Genomic DNA, 23,007 nt, shown 5'->3' with positions numbered 1-23,007 from the left:
CTTCAATTTCTGCGTTCAGCTTCCACTTAACGCTCGAAGTGGAAGATGCTAAATCCTACACATAGAGCACACTGCATACAATATCGCTTTCTATACTTACACATAGATGACACTGCATATACAAGTGCTTCTCATACTTACACATAGATGACGTCTCCAATTTTCCGCGCTTGCTATTCTCACCCATAGTTGTCGGCGCTGTAGCAAAAGGGATTTTATTAGCCAAGCAACACAGTTTGGAGAATTTTAATGTGATCATTTTACAGTACAACTATAAATTACTTTTCATACAAATGTATTACAAAGCCAGAAGTAACTGCAGACAGTTTATCATGCTACCACTAACGACGTCTAATCCTCGAGCTAGCCGTTCTCGACCGACATTCGCATTGCAAAGAAAAACAGTTAGATTGCGATGAAGTGCGAAGAATAAAATGGTTGTTGTATAAGCATTGAGATGATAATCAAATATTTATACGTTTATTAGTGCGAATAATAGTGAATATGCTGTATGACGTCAATTTCTGAAGCAAACCTTGGTATCAGCAGCAACGAAAGCGAATATTGCCGCGTCTCAGGAGAGTTGTTTTGCTCGCATTAGATAAATTTGTCAAAGCTTTTAAAAAAACATTGAATCTCATCTCAACTTTTATCGTCTGGCGACCTTTTCTGGTTTACTCTGATGTTTTAACGTTTTTTGTTAGTTCAGACGTTTGTTCGATTCTGCTTGAATATTTATTTGATAATTAAATTTTTAGCCTATTTACGCGGTTTACGAATTACGCGGATTCGGAGATGAGTGGTTTTTATAAATTTGACGGTTCGTGTAGTTTTGCATGTGACATTCAACTTTTACTTTGCAAATTTGAAATAATCTCAAAAACGTAGACGTTAGATTTTATTATTATAAAACAAATAATTTCATAAAATGTTACTCTAGTTCTTTAAAAGAACGTAGAAATATCCATTTTGAATGCGTTTCGAACTATGGAAATTCGTATTCGATCAGTTAAATAATTAATGGAGCATCGATTGTTGAAGGAATTAGGGCTGGAGGGTTCTACCAAGCCATCTGTCTTAGCTGGACCGGTGGACAGATACGCGAAGAAAATGATTCCGTACAAACGAATCTCTACATTTCGGGAACGCGGGCTAGTGATCTTCAGTACGAAATATCCGCAGTGCGCACCATACGATCCCTGGGGCTCCCACCGCAGTCTGTCTGTGCAAAGATGCTTGACGAAAAGTACCGACATTTAAATGCACTTCCGATTCCTTCTTTCAAGTCAGCTGTCCCGCGTATATTAATTGGCATCGACAATTACCGTCTAACGCGAACCCTCAAAACCATCGAACGAACGTCAAACGAACCAGTTGCTACAAAAACTCGACTCGGATGGGTAGTATCCGGTTGCTGCCGCTTAGATGGTCAGGGGGGCAACGAACGAGTGTTTAACCATGGCATTGCCGTCCGTGAATGCCAAAACATTGAAGAACGAACAGATGCAGCGTTGAAAGGTAGCTTTGCCCTGGAAGACGTTAGATCATCGAACGCAAAAGCCTTCCTATCAAAAGAAAACGAACGCGCACTTAATATATTAACTAATCATACCCACAAGATTGGAGACAGGTATGAAACGAGATTATTGTGGCGTTATGATGACGTACGTATGCCAAACAACCGCCTCACGGCATTGAGAAGGCTAGAGTGCCTAGAGCGTCGAATGAAGAAAGAGCCACAACTACAAGAAACAATAAGAGACTATCTTCTAAAAGGGTATATTCGTGAGTTGTCTGCAGAAGAAAAGTCGACTGAACATCCAAGAAAGTGGTACCTTCCGGTTTTTCCTGTAGTGAACACCAACAAACCAGGTAAGGTTAGAATAGTGTGGGATGCGGCGGCATCATTTCGAGGTATATCGTTGAATTCGATGCTATTTACTGGGCCAGATCTGCTTTCACTTCTTCCGAATGTGCTACAGAAATTCAGAGAATATTGAGTAGCTGTTTCTGCAGATATACGCGAAATGTATCATCAAGTATATGTGAACAAAGAGGATCAGTCAACGGTTTCTATGGCGCTGGAGCAACGCACATAGTGAACCTGATGAGTACATTATGCTGAGGATGACCATTGGGGCATCCTGTTCACCCAGCTGCGCCCAGTTCGTCAAGAATCAGATGGGCGACCGGTTTATCAATACACATCCACGCGCGGTCGATTGCATAAAAAATGAACATTAAGCCGACGACATGCTCACCAGCTCCGAGAGTACGCTAGTGTGATATTACGTATTAAAAAGTTAAACTAAAAAGAGTCAGTTTAGCTTTTTACTTGAATTCCTTTATATTTCACGTTTTACTAGCGCAGCGTTTTTCCTTAGTATTTTTCTCGGGCAGCGTTTCCCCTTAGTACGATAAAATCAATCTGACCTTAGCTTTATCCTAAACCGCTATTTATATCAATTCCTTAACCATCTAATCCTAGCTTACCTTATTTACTTCCTATGTAGCTTCTAATGTTGTTGTGAATGGTTTCGTCCCGCGATGTTAGTAATAATGTAACGATCTTTTTGGTGTATCGAAAGATCACAAAATTAGTGCTTTATTATCGCTGGTCACGGTTTAAAGAGACCGAAGGCGCTTCCTTCGGTTCTATTTATACATTTGCGAACAGCGCGCCCGCTGCTGCTATGATGGTGGCACTGTTCGTCCATTGTACTAATACTGGAACCCTACAACAGCTAGAGTTGTAGGGCGTTACTGCTAGCCTAACATGTAAACAACGTGTCGTGATCGTAATCACAACATTCTCCCCACCAGTGTAACGCTCCTGGGCGTTACACTCTTCTGACGTTTGTTTACTCTTTAGCTCCTGTCAATACCACGCGGTTCACTTTCTACTCAATCGTTCCCCCACATCCAAAACTGCTATCTTTGTCGCCGGTCGTTCTAATATTCCGTTCGTGGTCTGCACCCTCGCGCGCCTAACCTGACCGTCCCTCGCGCGGGTCACCTCAAGCACACGTCCCATCGGCCAGGTATTCCGGGGTAAGTTCCCATCCACGATCAACACCACATCTCCCTCCTTGATCGGCGGCACCGAGTCAAACCATTTTGTTCTGCGGGTGAGGGTTGGCAGATAGTCCGCGATCCACCGCTTCCAAAATATCTCCGCGTTCACGTGTAGTGCTCCTAACGATGTCCGTATCCCTGTCGGCGAATCGTCGAAACAGGCAGCTGGCTTACTACCGTCGGAACTTCCCAGAAGCAGGTGGTTCGGCGTTATCGGGCTGTCGGATTCCTCGTCGAGTGGTACGTAGGTAAGTGGCCTAGAGTTGATCATCATCTCCACTTCCGTCAGCGTTGACATTAATATCTCGTCCGTTGGTAGCCGTGGTAATTCAAAGCTGCATAAAATTTTCTTCACCGACTGCACGAGACGCTCCCAACTGCCGCCGAAATGGGGTGCCGCTGGCGGGTTGAAGCTCCACTTTAGTTCCGGACCGCTAAATCTGGACATCAGGGCATTTTCATCCACATCCTTCAGGGCGACGTTAAGCTCTCTCGCAGCACCGACGAAATTGGTGCCCCGGTCGCAGAGTATTTCTCTGGGGGACCCTCTTCTTGCGATAAATCGCCGGATGGCTAAAATACACGAAGCGGTTGTTAGTGCGAATGCCAGTTCGAGATGAACTGCTCTCGTCGTGAGGCAAGTGAATAGCGCTCCCCAGCGCTTCTCGGAGTGACGTCCCACGACCACGAGTATCGGCCCGAAATAATCCAGCCCGGTATAGGTAAACGCTCGTTGGTTCACTGCTACTCTCTGCCGCGGAATATTGCCCATTAACGGTGGGTTTGGTGCGGCGTCCCTTATCTTACAATGCTGGCAACCGCGTCGAACCCGGTAGAACTCCACCAGCAACTTCGGGATGTGATAACGCGTACGGAGTTGACCCACCACCGTTCTGTGACTCTGATGGCAATATCGCTCGTGGAAGTCCTTGATGACCAGGTCCGTGACGGGATGTCGCCTAGGTAAGATAACAGGTTTCCTCAGCGAATCACCTAGCAAAGTACAATTAGTTAGTCGCCCCCGCATTCGTAATATACCTCTTTCGTCGATTTCAGGTGATAGTTTGTACAACACGCTATCTCGTTTGAGCAGATTCTTCCAAGGGTGTTTCTCCTTCGCACCGCTCTTCATCCGCTTGATGTCGGCAGCAAACCCGTCCAATTGCGCCCATATGTACAAGGTATGTTCAGCAGCCAACAATTCTTCCTGCGTCAGTGGCCCCGCAGCGTTCTTTTCCCGTCTCGCTCGAAGCCGTAGGCTTCCAACGTATCGATGAACGAAACCCACTGTTCTTAACAGCTTCTTCCATCGTGAGAACCGGGCGAAATCGACTACGTTTCTAACGATGGCATGGTGTAGTAAGCTCTTCCGTAGTTCCTCCGACGACTCACCTGGATCGTCCTTATTTATTGGCCAGTTTTCTTCCACTTCCCACAGGAACTCTGGTCCTCGGAACCATCTGCTGGATGAGGTTAAATCGGGGTGGCCTTGCCATTTCGTTCCGTCATCTGCTACGTTAACCTTGGTAGAAAGCCAACGCCATTCGTTAGCGTCTGTGATTTCGGACAGTTCACTCACCCGAAAGGCGACAAAGGGGCTGTACCGCCTATGGTCCGACTTTATCCAGCTCACCACGTTCCTCGAATCAGTCCAGAACACTCTCTTGTCGATCCTCAATCGATGTGCCTTCGCGATGTGGTCCGCGAAGCGTGCTCCTATCACAGCCGCTTGAAGCTCCAGTCGCGGTATAGATAGGAGTTTAAGCGGGGCCACCCGCGTTTTGGACCCAACCAGTGCGCACTCCACCACACCGCTTTCCTCAAAGCGCAGGTAAGCAACTGCAGCCATTCCACTTTGACTTGCATCGGTAAAGACATGCAATTGCACGCATGGCGACGATGTTATGCTACGATAGCACCTTCTGATCATTAGCTTTTCTAGTTCCGGCAATAATCCAGTCCATCTCAACCATTTCTTTGCAGCTTCGCCTTCAACTTTCTTGTCCCAGTGAATCCCGGTTCGCCATAAGTCCTGCAAAAGTATCTTGAGGAACATGAGAAAGTGACCAATGAGGCCCAACGGATCATATATCATCATAAGTGTGCTCAGCACTTCCCGCCTTGTCGGCAGTCTACCACCTGCCAACAGCTCCTCATCCATGCGCGGATTTATGCGGAAGGTAAGCATATCATCGTCCGTATTCCACCACATCCCTAGAACCTTTTCGGTGCCTTGGTTCGAGCTCATGTCGACACACTTGTTTTGGTTGACTCCCCACCGTAGCTTATGCACGACATCCTTCGAGTTGGACAGCCAGTTCCGGATCTCAAAGCCGCCTTTCGAATGTACGAGCCGCACATCCTCCGCCAGAGTAACTGCCTCGTCCACGGTTTCGACACTGGCCAGCATATCGTCCACGTAGTGCTCATACTTAATGCATTCCACTGCTCGCGGGAAACGGTCAACGAATCTCTCTGCGTTAAGATTCTTGACAAAGTGGGCACTACCAGGTGAGCAAGCCGCTCCGAAGGTCATTACCGTAACAGCATACACACTAGGTTCACCATTCTGTTTGCTGCCATCATCCCAGAATACCATCTGGCTTCGTTGGTCTGCGTGGTTCATGCGCACCTGAAAGAACATTTCTCGGATGTCTCCAGTTACGGCGATACGATTCTCTCGAAACTTATACAGAACTTGCACCAATCCCACTAGTTGGTCCGGGCCGGTGAGCAGGAACATGTTGAGGCTTATTCCGTGTACTTGTGCGGCAGCATCGAATACCATTCGTAACTTACCGGGTTTGTTCGGGTTGTAAACCGGGAATATCGGCAAATACCAGTCCCTTTCTCTCCTCGCTTCGATTTCGTCTTCCGACATACGTCGAATGTAACCTTTATCCGCATACTCGTGCATCTTATTGCTGATTGCGCTGGCTAATTCCGGATTCTTTTCGCACTTCCTTTTCAGGCACGTGTGGCGCTTAAGGGCCATCTCGCGGTTACAGGGAAGACGCACATCATCATACTTCCATAGCAGGCCCGTTTCAAACCGATCTCCCACAAGACGCGTTCCGGTATTTAGCATCGTAATCGCACGTGCTTCTTCTTTCGGCAAGAGTCTCTGTGCGGCGCTGACTCCAATGGATTCCAAAGAGAAGTATCTTTTCAGCGCCATGTCCAGATTCTGATTTCCCTCTTCATTACAGACACATAAATGGAGATTAAAATATGCCGTTTTACTTACTGAGGCTGGTAAGCAGCAAGGACCAAACACTGTCCATCCAAGTCTTGTCTTGGTAGCAATCGGTTCGCTGAAGCTCCCTTCTACACAACGTAATGGCTTGCCCAGATGAATGTTGTCGACACCGATCAGGATACGAGGCGTCACGTTGACATATGGGGCAATCGGAAGCCCCTTCAGATGCGGGTATAGCTTTACCAGCTTTTCGATCGGTAGCGCCTGCACCGGTAGCATCAGATCTTGCAAGGTGTGCGCCTTTCGTAAGTCGTACACCAATGCTCCTTGGTGCACACCTGAGATCCGCAGCTGAACTTCCCTCGAATCGCACTCGTTTCGTAGCGTATCGTCCGTCCACTTCAAACACAAAGGGTTCAAGGTGCCCTCGATGATCCTTCATCTATAAACGCAAACGTCGTTATCTCTGTCTTCTGGCCGCGAACCACAACTGGAACATAGCGGAAAAGTGACTTAGTGTCGTTGCTAATGTGCGAGTTAAGTGAATGAGTGTGTTGCGTGTTCCTGTGCGATTGTGGTGTTTGCTCCCTACAGTGCAGAAGTTTGTGATGCGTTTCTCGGCAGCCGTCGGTACCACAATTCGTCCTGACGAAACACGTGCCCCTATGCGGGCCCAAGCACGTGACGCACAACTTGCGTCCCTGAATGTGCAATCGTCTCTCTCGCACCGTCATTTCTCCAAACCGTGCACAATCAGCCAACGTACGACAGGAATCATGGCACAGTGCGCATTGTGTCCTCCGCGTCGTACTGTGAACGTTAACGTGTGCGGGCGCTTTCCTTCCCGGTAGTGGTCGTGATGTTTCGGGTCGTGTCAAGTTCCGATCGAACGTTTTTGAAGCGGCACTCGCGGCCTGTGCGATCTCTGAAAACCACACGTCGAATTCCCTTATGGTTTCTCGCTTTAGTTTTAGTTTATAACGTGCCCACTCTAACACCCGCTCTCCTGGAAGCTTCGCTACCAGCTCCTTCAGCAGCGTGACGTTGCATTCATAATCGTGAAGCCCGGAAGCTTCTATTGTCGCGCACATTTTCCGTATCATCTTGCCGTACGTGGCCAGCGTCTCTAGACGTTCGGTACGAACGGGGGGTAGCTTACGCACCTTCTCGATCAAACTATCCACTATGAGGTCTGGCCTTCCGTATTCCGTGCGCAAAATCTCGATCACTTTGGGCAAACCGTCCGGTAGCAGCATAAGGTGGTCAATCGATTCCAATGCCGGTCCCCGTAGTGCCCGTTGAAGCCGTATTAGGTTTTCGTCGTCACTAAAACCACAAAGAATTGTGGATCTCACATACGTCGCGTAAAATAATGGCCATTGCCCGACATCTCCGGAAAAGGCCGGAAGTTCCTTAGGGATCGACTTGCGCGCTGACTCTTGTTCTGGTGTCAAGGGTAACACACGTTTCTGTGTCGCTGGTTTCGACTCCATTGTCGAATTTGCTCCCGTTATCTCCTCCGGTTTGTAAGGACGGCTATGCTTGCTTTCGCGGTGAACCTTAATCGAATCCTCCACCGCACGCCTCCATTCCATATACTCGCGTTCTTGTGCCGCTGCTTGGTCCACCTCCCACGTACAGTCATATTTCGGTGGAAACCGGGCAGTTACCGGAGTCGAAGGTTGACGACCTCGCGCGTCGTCCGCCATTGTGTCGTCGTATCGCAGCGGTGCCGGGGCCGTGCGTGTTGCCATTACTCCCGCGGTCGCGATCGGGTTCAAGGGTGGCTGACCCTAGTCGCCATTGCGATGACCGTTGCCATGGGGGCGAGCTACCGGCGTCACCCCGATACGATTTGTGTCTCGCAACCAATTTGCCGCTTTCGCGGCGTACGCGCTTACCCGGCTGCTGTGATCGGATATTTCCTCTTCTAGCTCGATTTCTTGCAGCTCGATATCCAGCTCCTTACGAGCGTTTTCCAGCTCCAAATTCTTCCGAGCATTTTCCAGTTTGAGCTCCTTCTTCTGAAGCTCGATACGCCTTCTTCTTACCTCTAGGTCCCGAGGTAAGACGGGTGGTGGCGCTTCCCCGTCCTGCGGTGGTTCTTCTATGACGCTCGTGCGTCTTTCCGAGGTCCCTGTTGCTGGCTGCTCCTGCAGCTCCACAACCTCCTCACAGCTAATGTCTTGTATTGCTCTTTCCATTGCACAAGTAACTACTTCTTTTCACTTCCTTTCCACGCGAATTAACACTACTCCCAAAGGCGAGATTTATATGCGCGCGCGGATCGTCCGACCGAATTTAGACGCACTACTTACGCGAAAATTTACATACGCTTTCGAACAGACGTGAAGTGAACTAATTTTGTGAAATGTTGTGAATGGTTTCGTCCCGCGATGTTAGTAATAATGTAACGATCTTTTTGGTGTATCGAAAGATCACAAAATTAGTGCTTTATTATCGCTGGTCACGGTTTAAAGAGACCGAAGGCGCTTCCTTCGGTTCTATTTATACATTTGCGAACAGCGCGCCCGCTGCTGCTATGATGGTGGCACTGTTCGTCCATTGTACTAATACTGGAACCCTACAACAGCTAGAGTTGTAGGGCGTTACTGCTAGCCTAACATGTAAACAATGTGTCGTGATCGTAATCACAACAAATGTTAATTTATCCTATCCTTATCTTTAACTATTTATTTATCCTATTCTAACCTATGCTGCTTTTCTTCTACCAATCACAACTGCTTCGTTCCAAGTATACATTACCATAGTTCTGCTATAATAATTCTATAATAGTAACTTTCGTAATTCTACTATAATTCTACTATAATATACCTATATTTTATTTTAATACAGTATTATGATTACCTAATGTGCAAGCGCCACACCACCTCCCTTTTAAAAATATAAAAATCACATGTAATAGATTTTTATCATTTAACTAACCTATTCTTATGGACAGTACTTTCCTTTTTGCTATGTTTGTTTATTATAGTACAATTTGGTTGTTGTATTTTAGAAACTGTGTATGGACCTAAATATAAAGGATCTAATTTTTTTCTGTTCTCGTTTTTCAAATACACTTCGTCTCCTGGTTTAATCGAAAGCGGGTTGATACTGCTGTTTGCAGCCGTCTGTCTTTTCTCTTTTTGCTCAATTAATTTTTCCCGTGCTACTTTGTTTGACTTTTGTATTTTATATTTCAGTTCATTATAATATTGATCATGATTGTATACCGGTTCTATTTTGTGAGTCACTATATCATGTGGAAGATTTGCTTTTCTTCCGAATAATAGCTCGAATGGCGTGTAGCCAGTATCTGTGTGCGCTGTGGTGTTATACGTAAATTCATAGAATTTCACCCAGTCATCCCAATCATCTCCATGCTCGTTTGTAAATGATCTTAAATATTCGTTCAAAGTTCTATGGTTGCGTTCTAAAGCGCCTATGGTTTGTGGGTGATAAGCAGTCGCAAATGTTTGCTTGATTCCTAGTATTTTTGCCATTTTTGTCAATACCTCGTTGTTGTATTCTAATCCTTGATCAGACCGCATTTCTAAAAATTTTCCGTATTTTAATATAATGTTCTCTACGATCGCCCTCGCTATTGTGTTAGCCTCTTTATTTGGTATTGGTATTAAGATTACATATTTAGTGAGGTCACATTGTATAGTAACAGCGTACCTGTTATGCTTGGGTGTTTTTGGAAGAGGGCCCACCGTGTCTATTGATACTACTTCGAATGGTCTCAATGGCGTCGTTGTCACTACGGATTTTTCTATTGTGTGGCGTGTTATCTTGTTTATTTTACATATTTCACAGTTTTTTACAAACATTTTTATATCTTCTTTCATGTTTTTCCACTTGTATTTATCTCGTATTTTTAAGTACAGGCGATATTGACCAACATGTCCTCCCGAGGGTAACATGTGATAATTGTTTAGGATTTCCTTTACTTCCTCTTTCCTCCTAACCCACTTGGCCGGCGTGAAAGCAATAATCTCGCAACCGGAAATGGCTCTGTTTGCGATTTCCTTTATGGTTTGAGGCGAGTATAGGGTAAAAATTTCGTCTTCCATGGAGATAGCTAATTTATCTCTATATAGCTTTTTCGCATGAGTACATAATCTTAGAAGAGCAGACTCGAGCGCCTGACTTCCATCTTGTTTTGTTCTGATCATTGTACTGCATAGCTCCTTGTTATAGTTGCTGTTGAAAAGTGTTATTTTAATTGCATCTTCATTTATCTTTGATTGTATTTTTAATAGCTTATTGACCTCTGAAGCATTCTCTGTATTCCAAAATGATGGCGTATTTATGGTTTCACTTCTGTCATTCCGTGTTATTGTATTTGTTTCGTTTCTGTTGGTTCTACTCATTGCCCTAGTCTTTACTATCAACGCTTGGTTGTTTTTATTCTCGCATGTACATTCTTGCAATGATTTTAGATGTTCAGAAGTAATTATGATTCTAGACAGAGCGTCAGCACCAACATTAGTTTTACCGGCTACGAATTCTACTTCAAAATCAAACTCCTCTAGGTCCAATCTCATTCGCGTAAGTTTGGAGGTTGGATTTTTCATGTTGAACAAAAATACTAGCGGTCTATGATCAGTACGAATTTTAAATTTTCGACCATAGACATTGGGTTTAAAATAATTGATAGCCCAATGTATAGCTGTCAATTCTTTTTCTATGGTTGGTTTATTTTTCTCGCCTTTGGTAAAGCTTTTAGAAGCAAATGCCACTGGGTGGTCATCTCTGTCATACATTTGTGAAAGAATGGCCCCGCATGCTGTATCCGATGCATCGGTAGTGATAATAAAAGCTTTTGAAAAATCAGGATATATAAGAATCATTGGTGACAAAAGATTGTTGCGCAAAGCATCAAAAGCGTTATGACATTCGTATGACCAATTAAATAATTTCCCTTTCTTAAGTAATTCGTTTAAAGGTTTTGCAATTGCTGCAAAGTTACGGATGAATTTGCGATAATAATTGCAGAAGGCAACGAATCTTCTAACTTCGTATGTGTTACATGGTTTAGGATAGTTTTTGATTACATCGAATTTAGATTCGTCCGGGTAAATGCCCTTGTCTGTAATTTTGTGACCCAAGTAAGTAACTTCTGTTTGGAAAAATTTACATTTTTGAGGGTTTAATTTAAGGTTGTACTGGCGTAGTCGGTCAAACACTCTTTTTAGATTTTCAAGGTGATGCCTAATAGTGCATCCTGTAATGATGATATCGTCGATGTAAACGAAAGCACTCTCTGGGGTTAATCCTGCCATCGCTATTGTTATCATTCGCTGAAAACTGTTGGGGCTCACATTTAGTCCGAACGGCAACCTTTTAAATTGGTAGTGGCCTGAAGCGGTGGAAAACGCAGTATATTTTCTCGATTCTTTATCAAGGGGTATTTGATGGAAACCTGACATTAGATCGAGTGTTGTAAAATATTTTTCCCCCTTCCTAGTTGGTCAAGTATTTCATCTATCCTGGGCAGCGGAAATTTGTCCGGCATTATTTTTTTATTCAACTGACGATAATCTACGACAAGTCTCCATTTTTTCTCTGCTTCTGATTTTTTTGGAACTAGTAATATCGGAGAATTATAGGATGAGACCGAATGTTCAATAATATCGTCTCTTAACATTTTGTCGACCTGATGCTTTATTTCATTAGCTTGAGAGTGAATTTGTTTGTAATTCGGAATATAACATGGTATGTTATCTTTTAACTGTATGGACTGCTTATAAAAGTTATTAGTCGAGATTTTATCATCATTTATGCAAAAAAGATCTGTATATTTTGCTAAAAGATTATTCAAGTCATTTTGAATGTATTGCGGAACTTTTTTCGTATCAATGTTTTCTATTATACTATGAAATCTTGATTTTTCATTGGAGGGTGGTGATTGCTTCATTATATTGTAGTTTTTTACTGGGTCGATTTGGGGTTTGAACGATTTGTTACTGACAAACACATTCTGCTCAGTTGTGTTTATGAATTTAACGTATTGATTTTCTTTTCCTATAATTGAATTACCACAGAATACTCCAGGACTGATTTCTTCTGCAAATACTATAGAGTCTTCTTTTATATTTGGTAGTTTTACTTCGCGTATTACTTCGCTTCGTATTGGTAATATAAAACCATCGTTTGTTTTATCTTCGATAGGGTGACAGACACTGATACCCTTGTGGTTAAAATTAAGGAGCCAGTGCTCGTAGTCAATAACGCATCTATACTTGGAGAAAAAATCTCTACCTAATATTCCATCTGCGCCAATGTCTAAATCTTTTGGTATCAGATGGAATTGGTGATTGACAGCCGTCTCACCAAAGTGTACAGATGTATAGGTAGTTGCCAAAGTATCTATAGAATGAGTGGTAATACCAGTTAGATTAATTTTATTTTGTGCGAATACTTGATGATTTAACTTAATTTTATTTACTTTAAACAGAGAAACGTCTGCTCCAGTGTCTACGATAAGATGGCTGTACTCATCTGTAGACATTTCTAATCTGACTTTTATAACGTTATTAGCATTTAAGTTGATAGCTAAGATTGGCCATCGGTAGGCTGTAGCTCTTCTTCTAAAAAATTTTCCTGTTCAGTGGCTTGAGTAGTGTATACCCTGCTATTGTTTCTATTCGTGTTTCTGGAAAATCGTTTGTAACTGTTATTGTAATTGTTATTATAATTGTTATTGTTATTGTAACGCTGAAATCTAGTGTTTGTTTGCCTGTTTGGTGTAAAATTTCCTCTATTTTGTGGGTATTGCGTATTGTACGTATTGCGTTCATATTGATTTGGATATCTATTTTCAAAGGAACGGTTAGGGTTATGAAAATTTCTTTTAAAATGAAAGTACTTGCTGGGTTGAGTTGTGCATTCTCTCGCTTTCTAGTACCTTCTCTGTTGCGTCTAGTATAGAAGTATATTGTCCTGCTTGGAATATAATTTTTGTTTCCGTGAGTTTAACTTTATCGATAAGTGTTTCAAAGTCAGTGATGTTTGGCGCTAAACCTAATTGAGCTTTTCCTGTTAAACGTGTTTTAAGAAACTCTACCAAGATTTGCTTCGTGTCTTTTGGATAAAGCTTTTTCAGTAATTTAGCTGAACCCAGGAAATTTTCAAGATTGTCGGCATTGCCATCATATATGTGGACCAACGTCGCAGCAGTTTTAATATCAAACTCCTCCATTTTTCTAGGTTGCCAACGACGTAATGCAATGCTTATCTTAGCTAGTGTTTTAAATTTAAATTGTACTTTATTCTGTAGTTGGAAATGTATGTATGAATGAATGTTGGCGTAGCTATTATTTGCTGATTTGTGTATAGTTTCTAATTCCACTGGAACCTCTGATGATTTTGCTTTTGCTACTAAAGTTTTTAATTTCCCAAACGCGTCATTGGCAGCAATACCATAATGTTCAATCAAGCATCTACGAAACTTCTTATCACCCGGTCTTAGCTTTTCTTCTATTTGTTGCAATCTTTTTAAATACTGTTTAATTTTGGGTAGCATTTAAAGGAGCATGTAGAACGTAAGGAGGGCTCAAAGTGATTATTCTTGAAAACATATGATTGATAGTGACTATTTAGTGCTACTATTAAATGCACATATTAACAACATTTTGGTAGTACAATCGCATTAGGAGATAAAAATTAATTGAGCAATTACATTTATGAAACCTTCTACGCCTTTAGTATACGCATTTTCTACTGTACAATCATTCACATAATATCCTACCTTAATGCGAGTGGGGGAATTCGCTCGAGTATCGTTGTTTCATATCGTACCTCTGCTGCTGTTGTCGCCGATTGCTCTCATCGCGTATTGCTCATTCCGTTTGCCGCTCTCATACGTTAACTGCTATCGTAGTAGATTCTGCTGTCTTCCATGGAGATAGCTAATTTATCTCTATATAGCTTTTTCGCATGAGTACATAATCTTAGAAGAGCAGACTCGAGCGCCTGACTTCCATCTTGTTTTGTTCTGATCATTGTACTGCATAGCTCCTTGTTATAGTTGCTGTTGAAAAGTGTTATTTTAATTGCATCTTCATTTATCTTTGATTGTATTTTTAATAGCTTATTGACCTCTGAAGCATTCTCTGTATTCCAAAATGATGGCGTATTTATGGTTTCACTTCTGTCATTCCGTGTTATTGTATTTGTTTCGTTTCTGTTGGTTCTACTCATTGCCCTAGTCTTTACTATCAACGCTTGGTTGTTTTTATTCTCGCATGTACATTCTTGCAATGATTTTAGATGTTCAGAAGTAATTATGATTCTAGACAGAGCGTCAGCACCAACATTAGTTTTACCGGCTACGAATTCTACTTCAAAATCAAACTCCTCTAGGTCCAATCTCATTCTCGTAAGTTTGGAGGTTGGATTTTTCATGTTGAACAAAAATACTAGCGGTCTATGATCAGTACGAATTTTAAATTTTCGACCATAGACATAGGGTTTAAAATAATTGATAGCCCAATGTATAGCTGTCAATTCTTTTTCTATGGTTGGTTTATTTTTCTCGCCTTTGGTAAAGCTTTTAGAAGCAAATGCCACTGGGTGGTCATCTCTGTCATACATTTGTGAAAGAATGGCCCCGCATGCTGTATCCGATGCATCGGTAGTGATAATAAAAGCTTTTGAAAAATCAGGATATATAAGAATCATTGGTGACAAAAGATTGTTGCGCAAAGCATCAAAAGCGTTATGACATTCGTATGACCAATTAAATAATTTCCCTTTCTTAAGTAATTCGTTTAAAGGTTTTGCAATTGCTGCAAAGTTACGGATGAATTTGCGATAATAATTGCAGAAGGCAACGAATCTTCTAACTTCGTATGTGTTACATGGTTTAGGATAGTTTTTGATTACATCGAATTTAGATTCGTCCGGGTAAATGCCCTTGTCTGTAATTTTGTGACCCAAGTAAGTAACTTCTGTTTGGAAAAATTTACATTTTTGAGGGTTTAATTTAAGGTTGTACTGGCGTAGTCGGTCAAACACTCTTTTTAGATTTTCAAGGTGATGCCTAATAGTGCATCCTGTAATGATGATATCGTCGATGTAAACGAAAGCACTCTCTGGGGTTAATCCTGCCATCGCTATTGTTATCATTCGCTGAAAACTGTTGGGGCTCACATTTAGTCCGAACGGCAACCTTTTAAATTGGTAGTGGCCTGAAGCGGTGGAAAACGCAGTATATTTTCTCGATTCTTTATCAAGGGGTATTTGATGGAAACCTGACATTAGATCGAGTGTTGTAAAATATTTTTCCCCCTTCCTAGTTGGTCAAGTATTTCATCTATCCTGGGCAGCGGAAATTTGTCCGGCATTATTTTTTTATTCAACTGACGATAATCTACGACAAGTCTCCATTTTTTCTCTGCTTCTGATTTTTTTGGAACTAGTAATGGGGTAGATCACGGGATGAGCCAGTTTTTTGTGTGCGTTTTGACGTTTCCAGGCTTATAAGCTTACAGCTTCCCATACAAACTGCCAAGCCAGATAAGCCTTTGAATCGATGGTTAGATTGTTTTGCTTATGAAAGTGCTCGACAGCTGCTCGACAAATATCAAAACAAAGCATTTTTCTAGCAGGTTTAAACTAGGTTAGGCCATATTTCCCATAGGCTTAGGATGTTAAAAAAGGATAAAAAAATACATAAATACGCATAATTAATAAGTTTTTTTAAATTTCTGGTGTTCTGGTGTTTAACAATAATTATTTTTATAAAAAAATCAGTTAAAAAAAATTTGTCAAAAAAGGTAAATTATTATTTCAATTTACTTGCAGTTTTCCAGTTCACAGTTTATAAAGTCTAAACATCACTTAAATATTGCCTTAAAAATAACACGAAACATAAATTATGCTTTAAAACTGAACCGAAGTTTGCGTCCTCCGTTTATTTCTCTCGATTATAATAGCATACAGATGAACATACCGTTTGTTGTTGCGTTGTGATGCGCAAGCTCATTTAATTTAGCTCACCCTCGTAGCTTTTATCCTTTTAAAAAATATGGTGATGTATTACTTTCTACTTCATGGAACTGTTTCGTGCATTTATACATTTTTACACGGAACCCAAACTAAGCGATCTAGAGTAACTAACATTTTGTAGTCCTTTACTTTAATTAAACCCGTTGCGGTTTACCGTTGTACATGGAATTTTATATAAAAGACCCTGGCATTCTGTTAGATTCGAGATTCACCGACTGCTTTAAAATTAAGCATGTGCTGTTAAGAATAAACAGAGATCTTAATTACCTGCACTATTTTGAATGTCAGTTTTGGAAAATGGGATGCTTGAGAGTGCTATGTATCAATGCTATGTTATGCTATGTTATGTATCAATTATCGAAAATTTCAAATCTATGCTTAACACGTTGCCGGGTATTTTCTTGAAAGTCAGTCATTTGATTTACATATAACTTATATACTTTTGGCTATCAAACATAATAGCCATGGCTACCAACGTGTTTAACAATACATTAACAACCTAATTGCTTTTACTTACATGTTGTCGCTAGGATCACAAAAAGGATGTTTCTTTAATCACAGTATTTAAACGAATGAGAACGAAAGAGCGAATGAGATATAATCCTTTGATTTTTTTTAACATGTGGCGTGACGGGTTAGTTGTCAGCATCGGATTGAATTCTTGAGTTCTTCGCTCGACTCAACAATTGATAATTTTTTAAGTTGAATGTTTTTTTTAATGTTGAAATAAAGGAATTTCATCCTTTATAAATCACATAAAATTGTTTTTGACTCACGATACTTGAGGACATTTCTTAGCTTGTATTTACGTATTCCCATAAGTATGAGTATAAAAAACGGTTTGAACATGCTTGAACCAATCTTTTGAAAGACATGTAAATACCGAGTAGGATTAATATGCTCATAAAGGTTTTTGAACCGGCTTTTCTTGTTGAGACGGCTCAATTGACTGAGATATAAATAAGGTTAATTATTATAAGTATCTATGTATATAAAAAATGTAGATACAATTTTAAACTAAAATAAAACAAAATATCCTGAAAATCTCGGTACAGAATACCTGATGTCATTCTTTATGTCAAAAATCTATGTCCGTGATTGATGCAACCCGTTACCGATTCGCCGCTCGAAATCTGCTCGATTATTTGACACATACCGGCTTAAGCTTAAGCTTTCTAACTTTTGGGATGATCTACCTCAATATCGGAGAATTATAGGATGAGACCGAATGTTCAATAATATCGTCTCTTAACATTTTGTCGACCTGATGCTTTATTTCATTAGCTTGAGCGTGAATTTGTTTGTAATTCGGAATATAACATGGTATGTTATCTTTTAACTGTATGGACTGCTTATAAAAGTTATTAGTCGAGATTTTATCATCATTTATGCAAAAAAGATCTGTATATTTTGCTAAAAGATTATTCAAGTCATTTTGAATGTATTGCGGAACTTTTTTCGTATCAATGTTTTCTATTATACTATGAAATCTTGATTTTTCATTGGAGGGTGGTGATTGCTTCATTATATTGTAGTTTTTTACTGGGTCGATTTGGGGTTTGAACTATTTGTTACTGACAAACACATTCTGCTCAGTTGTGTTTATGAATTTAACGTATTGATTTTCTTTTCCTATAATTGAATTACCACAGAATACTCCAGGACTGATTTCTTCTGCAAATACTATAGAGTCTTCTTTTATATTTGGTAGTTTTACTTCGCGTATTACTTCGCTTCGTATTGGTAATATAAAACCATCGTTTGTTTTATCTTCGATAGGGTGACAGACACTGATACCCTTGTGGTTAAAATTAAGGAGCCAGTGCTCGTAGTCAATAACGCATCTATACTTGGAGAAAAATCTCTACCTAATATTCCATCTGCGCCAATGTCTAAATCTTTTGGTATCAGATGGAATTGGTGATTGACAGCCGTCTCACCAAAGTGTACAGATGTATAGGTAGTTGCCAAAGTATCTATAGAATGAGTGGTAATACCAGTTAGATTAATTTTATTTTGTGCGAATACTTGATGATTTAACTTAATTTTATTTACTTTAAACAGAGAAACGTCTGCTCCAGTGTCTACGATAAGATGGCTGTACTCATCTGTAGACATTTCTAATCTGACTTTTATAACGTTATTAGCATTTAAGTTGATAGCTAAGATTGGCCATCGGTAGGCTGTAGCTCTTCTTCTAAAAAATTTTCCTGTTCAGTGGCTTGAGTAGTGTATACCCTGCTATTGTTTCTATTCGTGTTTCTGGAAAATCGTTTGTAACTGTTATTATAATTGTTATTATAATTGTTATTGTTATTGTAACGCTGAAATCTAGTGTTTGTTTGCCTGTTTGGTGTAAAGTTTCCTCTATTTTGTGGGTATTGCGTATTGTACGTATTGCGTTCATATTGATTTGGATATCTATTTTCAAAGGAACGGTTAGGGTTATGAAAATTTCTTTTAAATGAAAGTACTTGCTGGGTTGAGTTGTGCATTCTCTCGCTTTCTAGTACCTTCTCTGTTGCGTCTAGTATAGAAGTATATTGTCCTGCTTGCAATATAATTTTTGTTTCCGTGAGTTTAACTTTATCGATAAGTGTTTCAAAGTCAGTGATGTTTGGTGCTAAACCTAATTGAGCTTTTCCTGTTAAACGTGTTTTAAGAAACTCTACCAAGATTTGCTTCGTGTCTTTTGGATAAAGCTTTTTCAGTAATTTAGCTGAACCCAGGAAATTTTCAAGATTGTCGGCATTGCCATCATATATGTGGACCAACGTCGCAGCAGTTTTAATATCAAACTCCTCCATTTTTCTAGGTTGCCAACGACGTAATGCAATGCTTATCTTAGTTAGTGTTTTAAATTTAAATTGTACTTTATTCTGTAGTTGGAAATGTATGTATGAATGAATGTTGGCGTAGCTATTATTTGCTGATTTGTGTATAGTTTCTAATTCCACTGGAACCTCTGATGATTTTGCTTTTGCTACTAAAGTTTTTAATTTCCCAAACGCGTCATTGGCAGCAATACCATAATGTTCAATCAAGCATCTACGAAACTTCTTATCACCCGGTCTTAGCTTTTCTTCTATTTGTTGCAATCTTTTTAAATACTGTTTAATTTTGGGTAGCATTTAAAGGAAAAAGTGCTCAAAGTGATTATTCTTGAAAACATATGATTGATAGTGACTATTTAGTGCTACTATTAAATGCACATATTAACAACATTTTGGTAGTACAATCGCATTAGGAGATAAAAATTAATTGAGCAATTACATTTATGAAACCTTCTACGCCTTTAGTATACGCATTTTCTACTGTACAATCATTCACATAATATCCTACCTTAATGCGAGTGGGGGAATTCGCTCGAGTATCGTTGTTTCATATCGTACCTCTGCTGCTGTTGTCGCCGATTGCTCTCATTGCGTATTGCTCATTCCGTTTGCCGCTCTCATACGTTAACTGCTATCGTAGTAGATTCTGCTCTCATGCTGCCGGCTTACACTTTTCGTCGTCACTTTTCATTCTCACTAAGTCACTTCGTCGTCGTCCACTGTCGATGATGCTAACGATACTGCACACTGCTGCCTAATACTATCGTCTTGCAATTCTAGTACTGCTTACTTCTTTTACTGTCTTGCTGTGTCTTGCCGTGGACAGGTGATGATACTAGCGATTCGCACACTACGCTTTAATTTGATGTTCTTTGCGACACGCACTTTTACGTTGTCTGTTTCACCTCGGTTCTCACTGCGATAGTGTATCGCTCACTATTTGGCGTGGTAGGCCGTTCTCGTACCGATTGTATCTCTTGCTCTCGCTCTTCACACACAAGCGATTCTCAGCTGTCGCTACGTCCTGCTTCGATGTGATCTTCGGTCGTTGCTCTACACATCGGTCACTGCACTTTTATACGCACTTCCTAGTATCGTTTTAACGCAGCCACAAAATTACACACGATACTGTTAGATATTTTTTTTTCTGGATGTCCATAATCGTTGGGTTGTGGCTCGTTGCGTACATCCGAAGGTTATTTCTTTTTAGCACAGATTCGCGTCGTCGTTGGATTTCACGATCACGGTCGCCATGTGATATTACGTATTAAAAAGTTAAACTAAAAAGAGTCAGTTTAGCTTTTTACTTGAATTCCTTTATATTTCACGTTTTACTAGCGCAGCGTTTTTCCTTAGTATTTTTCTCGGGCAGCGTTTCCCCTTAGTACGATAAAATCAATCTGACCTTAGCTTTATCCTAAACCGCTATTTATATCAATTCCTTAACCATCTAATCCTAGCTTACCTTATTTACTTCCTATGTAGCTTCTAATGTTAATTTATCCTATCCTTATCTTTAACTATTTATTTATCCTATTCTAACCTATGCTGCTTTTCTTCTACCAATCACAACTGCTTCGTTCCAAGTATATATTACCATAGTTCTGCTATAATAATTCTATAATCCTAACTTTCGTAATTCTACTATAATTCTACTATAATATACCTATATTTTATTTTAATACAGTATTATGATTGCCTAATGTGCAGGCGCCACACTAGAAACAATTGATATAGCGCGTGATGTTACGCGTATCCACGCCGAAGGTGGATTCCTGTTACGCAATTGGCTTTCTAACTCGCAAGAAGTGCTTCGCGAGGTTAGGTGGTGGTTAGGAGTTCGGCAAAAAGGATCTTAATATGGCCTCGACGGCATCGGCGCAAAAGGTACTAGGCATGTGGTGGAAAACGAGTACAGATACGTTTCGCTTCAAGATACCCACTCGCAGACAAGAGATTCTGCAAGTCGGAGTAACACCAACTAAGCGCCAACTGCTGCAGTTTCTAATGACTATCTATGACCCCATAGGTTCGATCGCTGGTCTGCTCTTATATTTGAAGGTCTTACTTCAGGAGGTCTGGAAAAGTGGCGTTGGTTGGGACGATCCAATACCGTTCGAGCAAGAACTGCGATTGAAACAATGGTTAACCTGTTTGCCTGAACTGCAGAAGGTCTTAATTCCACGATGCTATAGACGATCATTGCCTTTAGACGGCTGTGTATTGCAGCTTCACGTTTTCGTGGATGCCGACAAGGACGGTTTTGCAGCGGTTGCATACTTCCGTTACGAAAGACAAGGAACTTTTGAGGTAGCCTTAGTGTCCGCAAAAACCCGAGTAGCGCCGTTAAAATATATCTCCGTTCCACGACTCGAGCTTTAGTCAGCTATTTTAGGCACAAGAGTAGCCACCGCAATAGCAAACGCTCATCGACAACAAGTAAATCAACGTTATTTCTGGACTGATTCAAGAGACGTCATCTGCTGGATTAATTCTGACCACAGAAGATATAGTACCTTTGTGGCCCACCGTGTAGGGGAAATCATGGAGACTACCGACAGTAAAGAGTGGTCGTGGATATCTACCAAATCCAACGTTGCTGACGAAGAGACAAAATGGTCACAGCTACATCGACATTTGAGTTCCAGCAGATGGTTTGAAGGACCAGAATTTCACGGTCGCCCTACACCAGAGTGGCCGTCAGAAAAAATAGAAAACAACAAAACACTCGAAGAAGAACGAAAATGTGTTAATGTTCAATGCAAGCAGGCACCGTTGTTCAATCCCGCACGATTTTCTCGATGGACGAGGTTGCATAGGGCCATATCCTATGTACTGCGTTTCAGAACCAATGCTCAATCGCCAACTGTTCATCAACGGGGTCCGTTGTCACTAGCCGAGCTGCAAGATGCAGAACTCATCATCCTTCGCGAGTTGCAGCAGCAATCATTCAACGAGGAATATCAAATACTACGCGATGCTCGAGACTACCCTAACCAAACTATGCAGCTCAATCGGCAAAGCGCGCTGTTTAAGCGTAGCCCATACATGGACGACAAGGGCCTCCTGCGCGTGAAAAGAAGAATTGATGCGTGCTCCTTCGTCGAAGACAGCGCGAAAAGGCCGATTTTTCTTCCAAAATCAGCAGTTGATCGTTGCAAAATCGTTGATGATTACCATCGTCGGTACTGGCACTTGAACCATAGTATCGTTGTAAACGAGGCGCGACCAAAGTACGAGATCCCTGCGCTAAGAGCCACTTATCGCAGGATAAGAAACAAATGTCAGCTGTGTCGAGTAAAGAACGCAAAACCGATCCTACCATTGATGGGCGAGCTTCCTTCATGTCGCTTGTCTGCCTTCACTAGACCCTTTACCTTTACTGGAATCTGACTTGATCTCTTCAGGTAAATAGAGACAAAAAGGCCAGAAATGACAGGCTATTACTCTTGAGGCTAGCCCTAGCCCTCTTAAAGTTGTTGTGCCGATACAGAAGAAAGAAAGATATTCGGTTTGGGTAAGCTGCTGATCATTATCACGCTGAACGTGGATCAAGCATTGGTAATGAGCTTGACGGTGAAACCCCAGGGGTCCATTTTCTTTAAACTTTTTTCGTCTTAAAGATGACATGTGTAGGCCAACGGTTTTTCATGAATGCATCTGAACCTGTGTTTTACTTTTTCCCTCTTATCTGCGGTTTATTACAAATGCAGGTTACTGCGGTCAAGCGAAAGACAGTTTGTCATTGTTTTTGGCCATTGTGTCTACGGTTACGCGTTCACCAACATACAGCAAGTATCAAAATTGTCACAAGTTCGAATTTGATTTCCATAGCCACAAACGAACGCAGAAGGTCCAATTTCAACAAGAGATACTGAA

The 23,007-nt window shown here is 41.1% G+C and overlaps 1 protein-coding gene across 1 annotated transcript; it reads right to left on the bottom strand.

Annotated features, from left to right (window-relative positions):
- Positions 1-2,992: 2,992 nt before the first annotated feature.
- Positions 2,993-8,478, bottom strand: LOC128711380 (uncharacterized; the record flags this gene model as incomplete). Its single annotated transcript, XM_053806253.1, has 4 exons — positions 8,176-8,478; positions 7,658-8,067; positions 7,261-7,600; positions 2,993-6,673 (listed from the first exon to the last, which is right to left on the bottom strand). Coding segments are annotated over exons 1-4 (4,734 nt in total), but the record flags the coding sequence as incomplete, so codon positions are not given.
- Between the last annotated feature and the right edge of the window lie 14,529 nt (positions 8,479-23,007).

Source organism: Anopheles marshallii, chromosome X (genome assembly GCF_943734725.1).
Source record: "Anopheles marshallii chromosome X, idAnoMarsDA_429_01, whole genome shotgun sequence".
Taxonomy (NCBI): domain Eukaryota; kingdom Metazoa; phylum Arthropoda; class Insecta; order Diptera; family Culicidae; genus Anopheles; species Anopheles marshallii.
The sequence above is the reverse complement of the archived record's forward strand: the minus strand, read 5'-3'. Positions and strand labels throughout refer to the sequence as shown.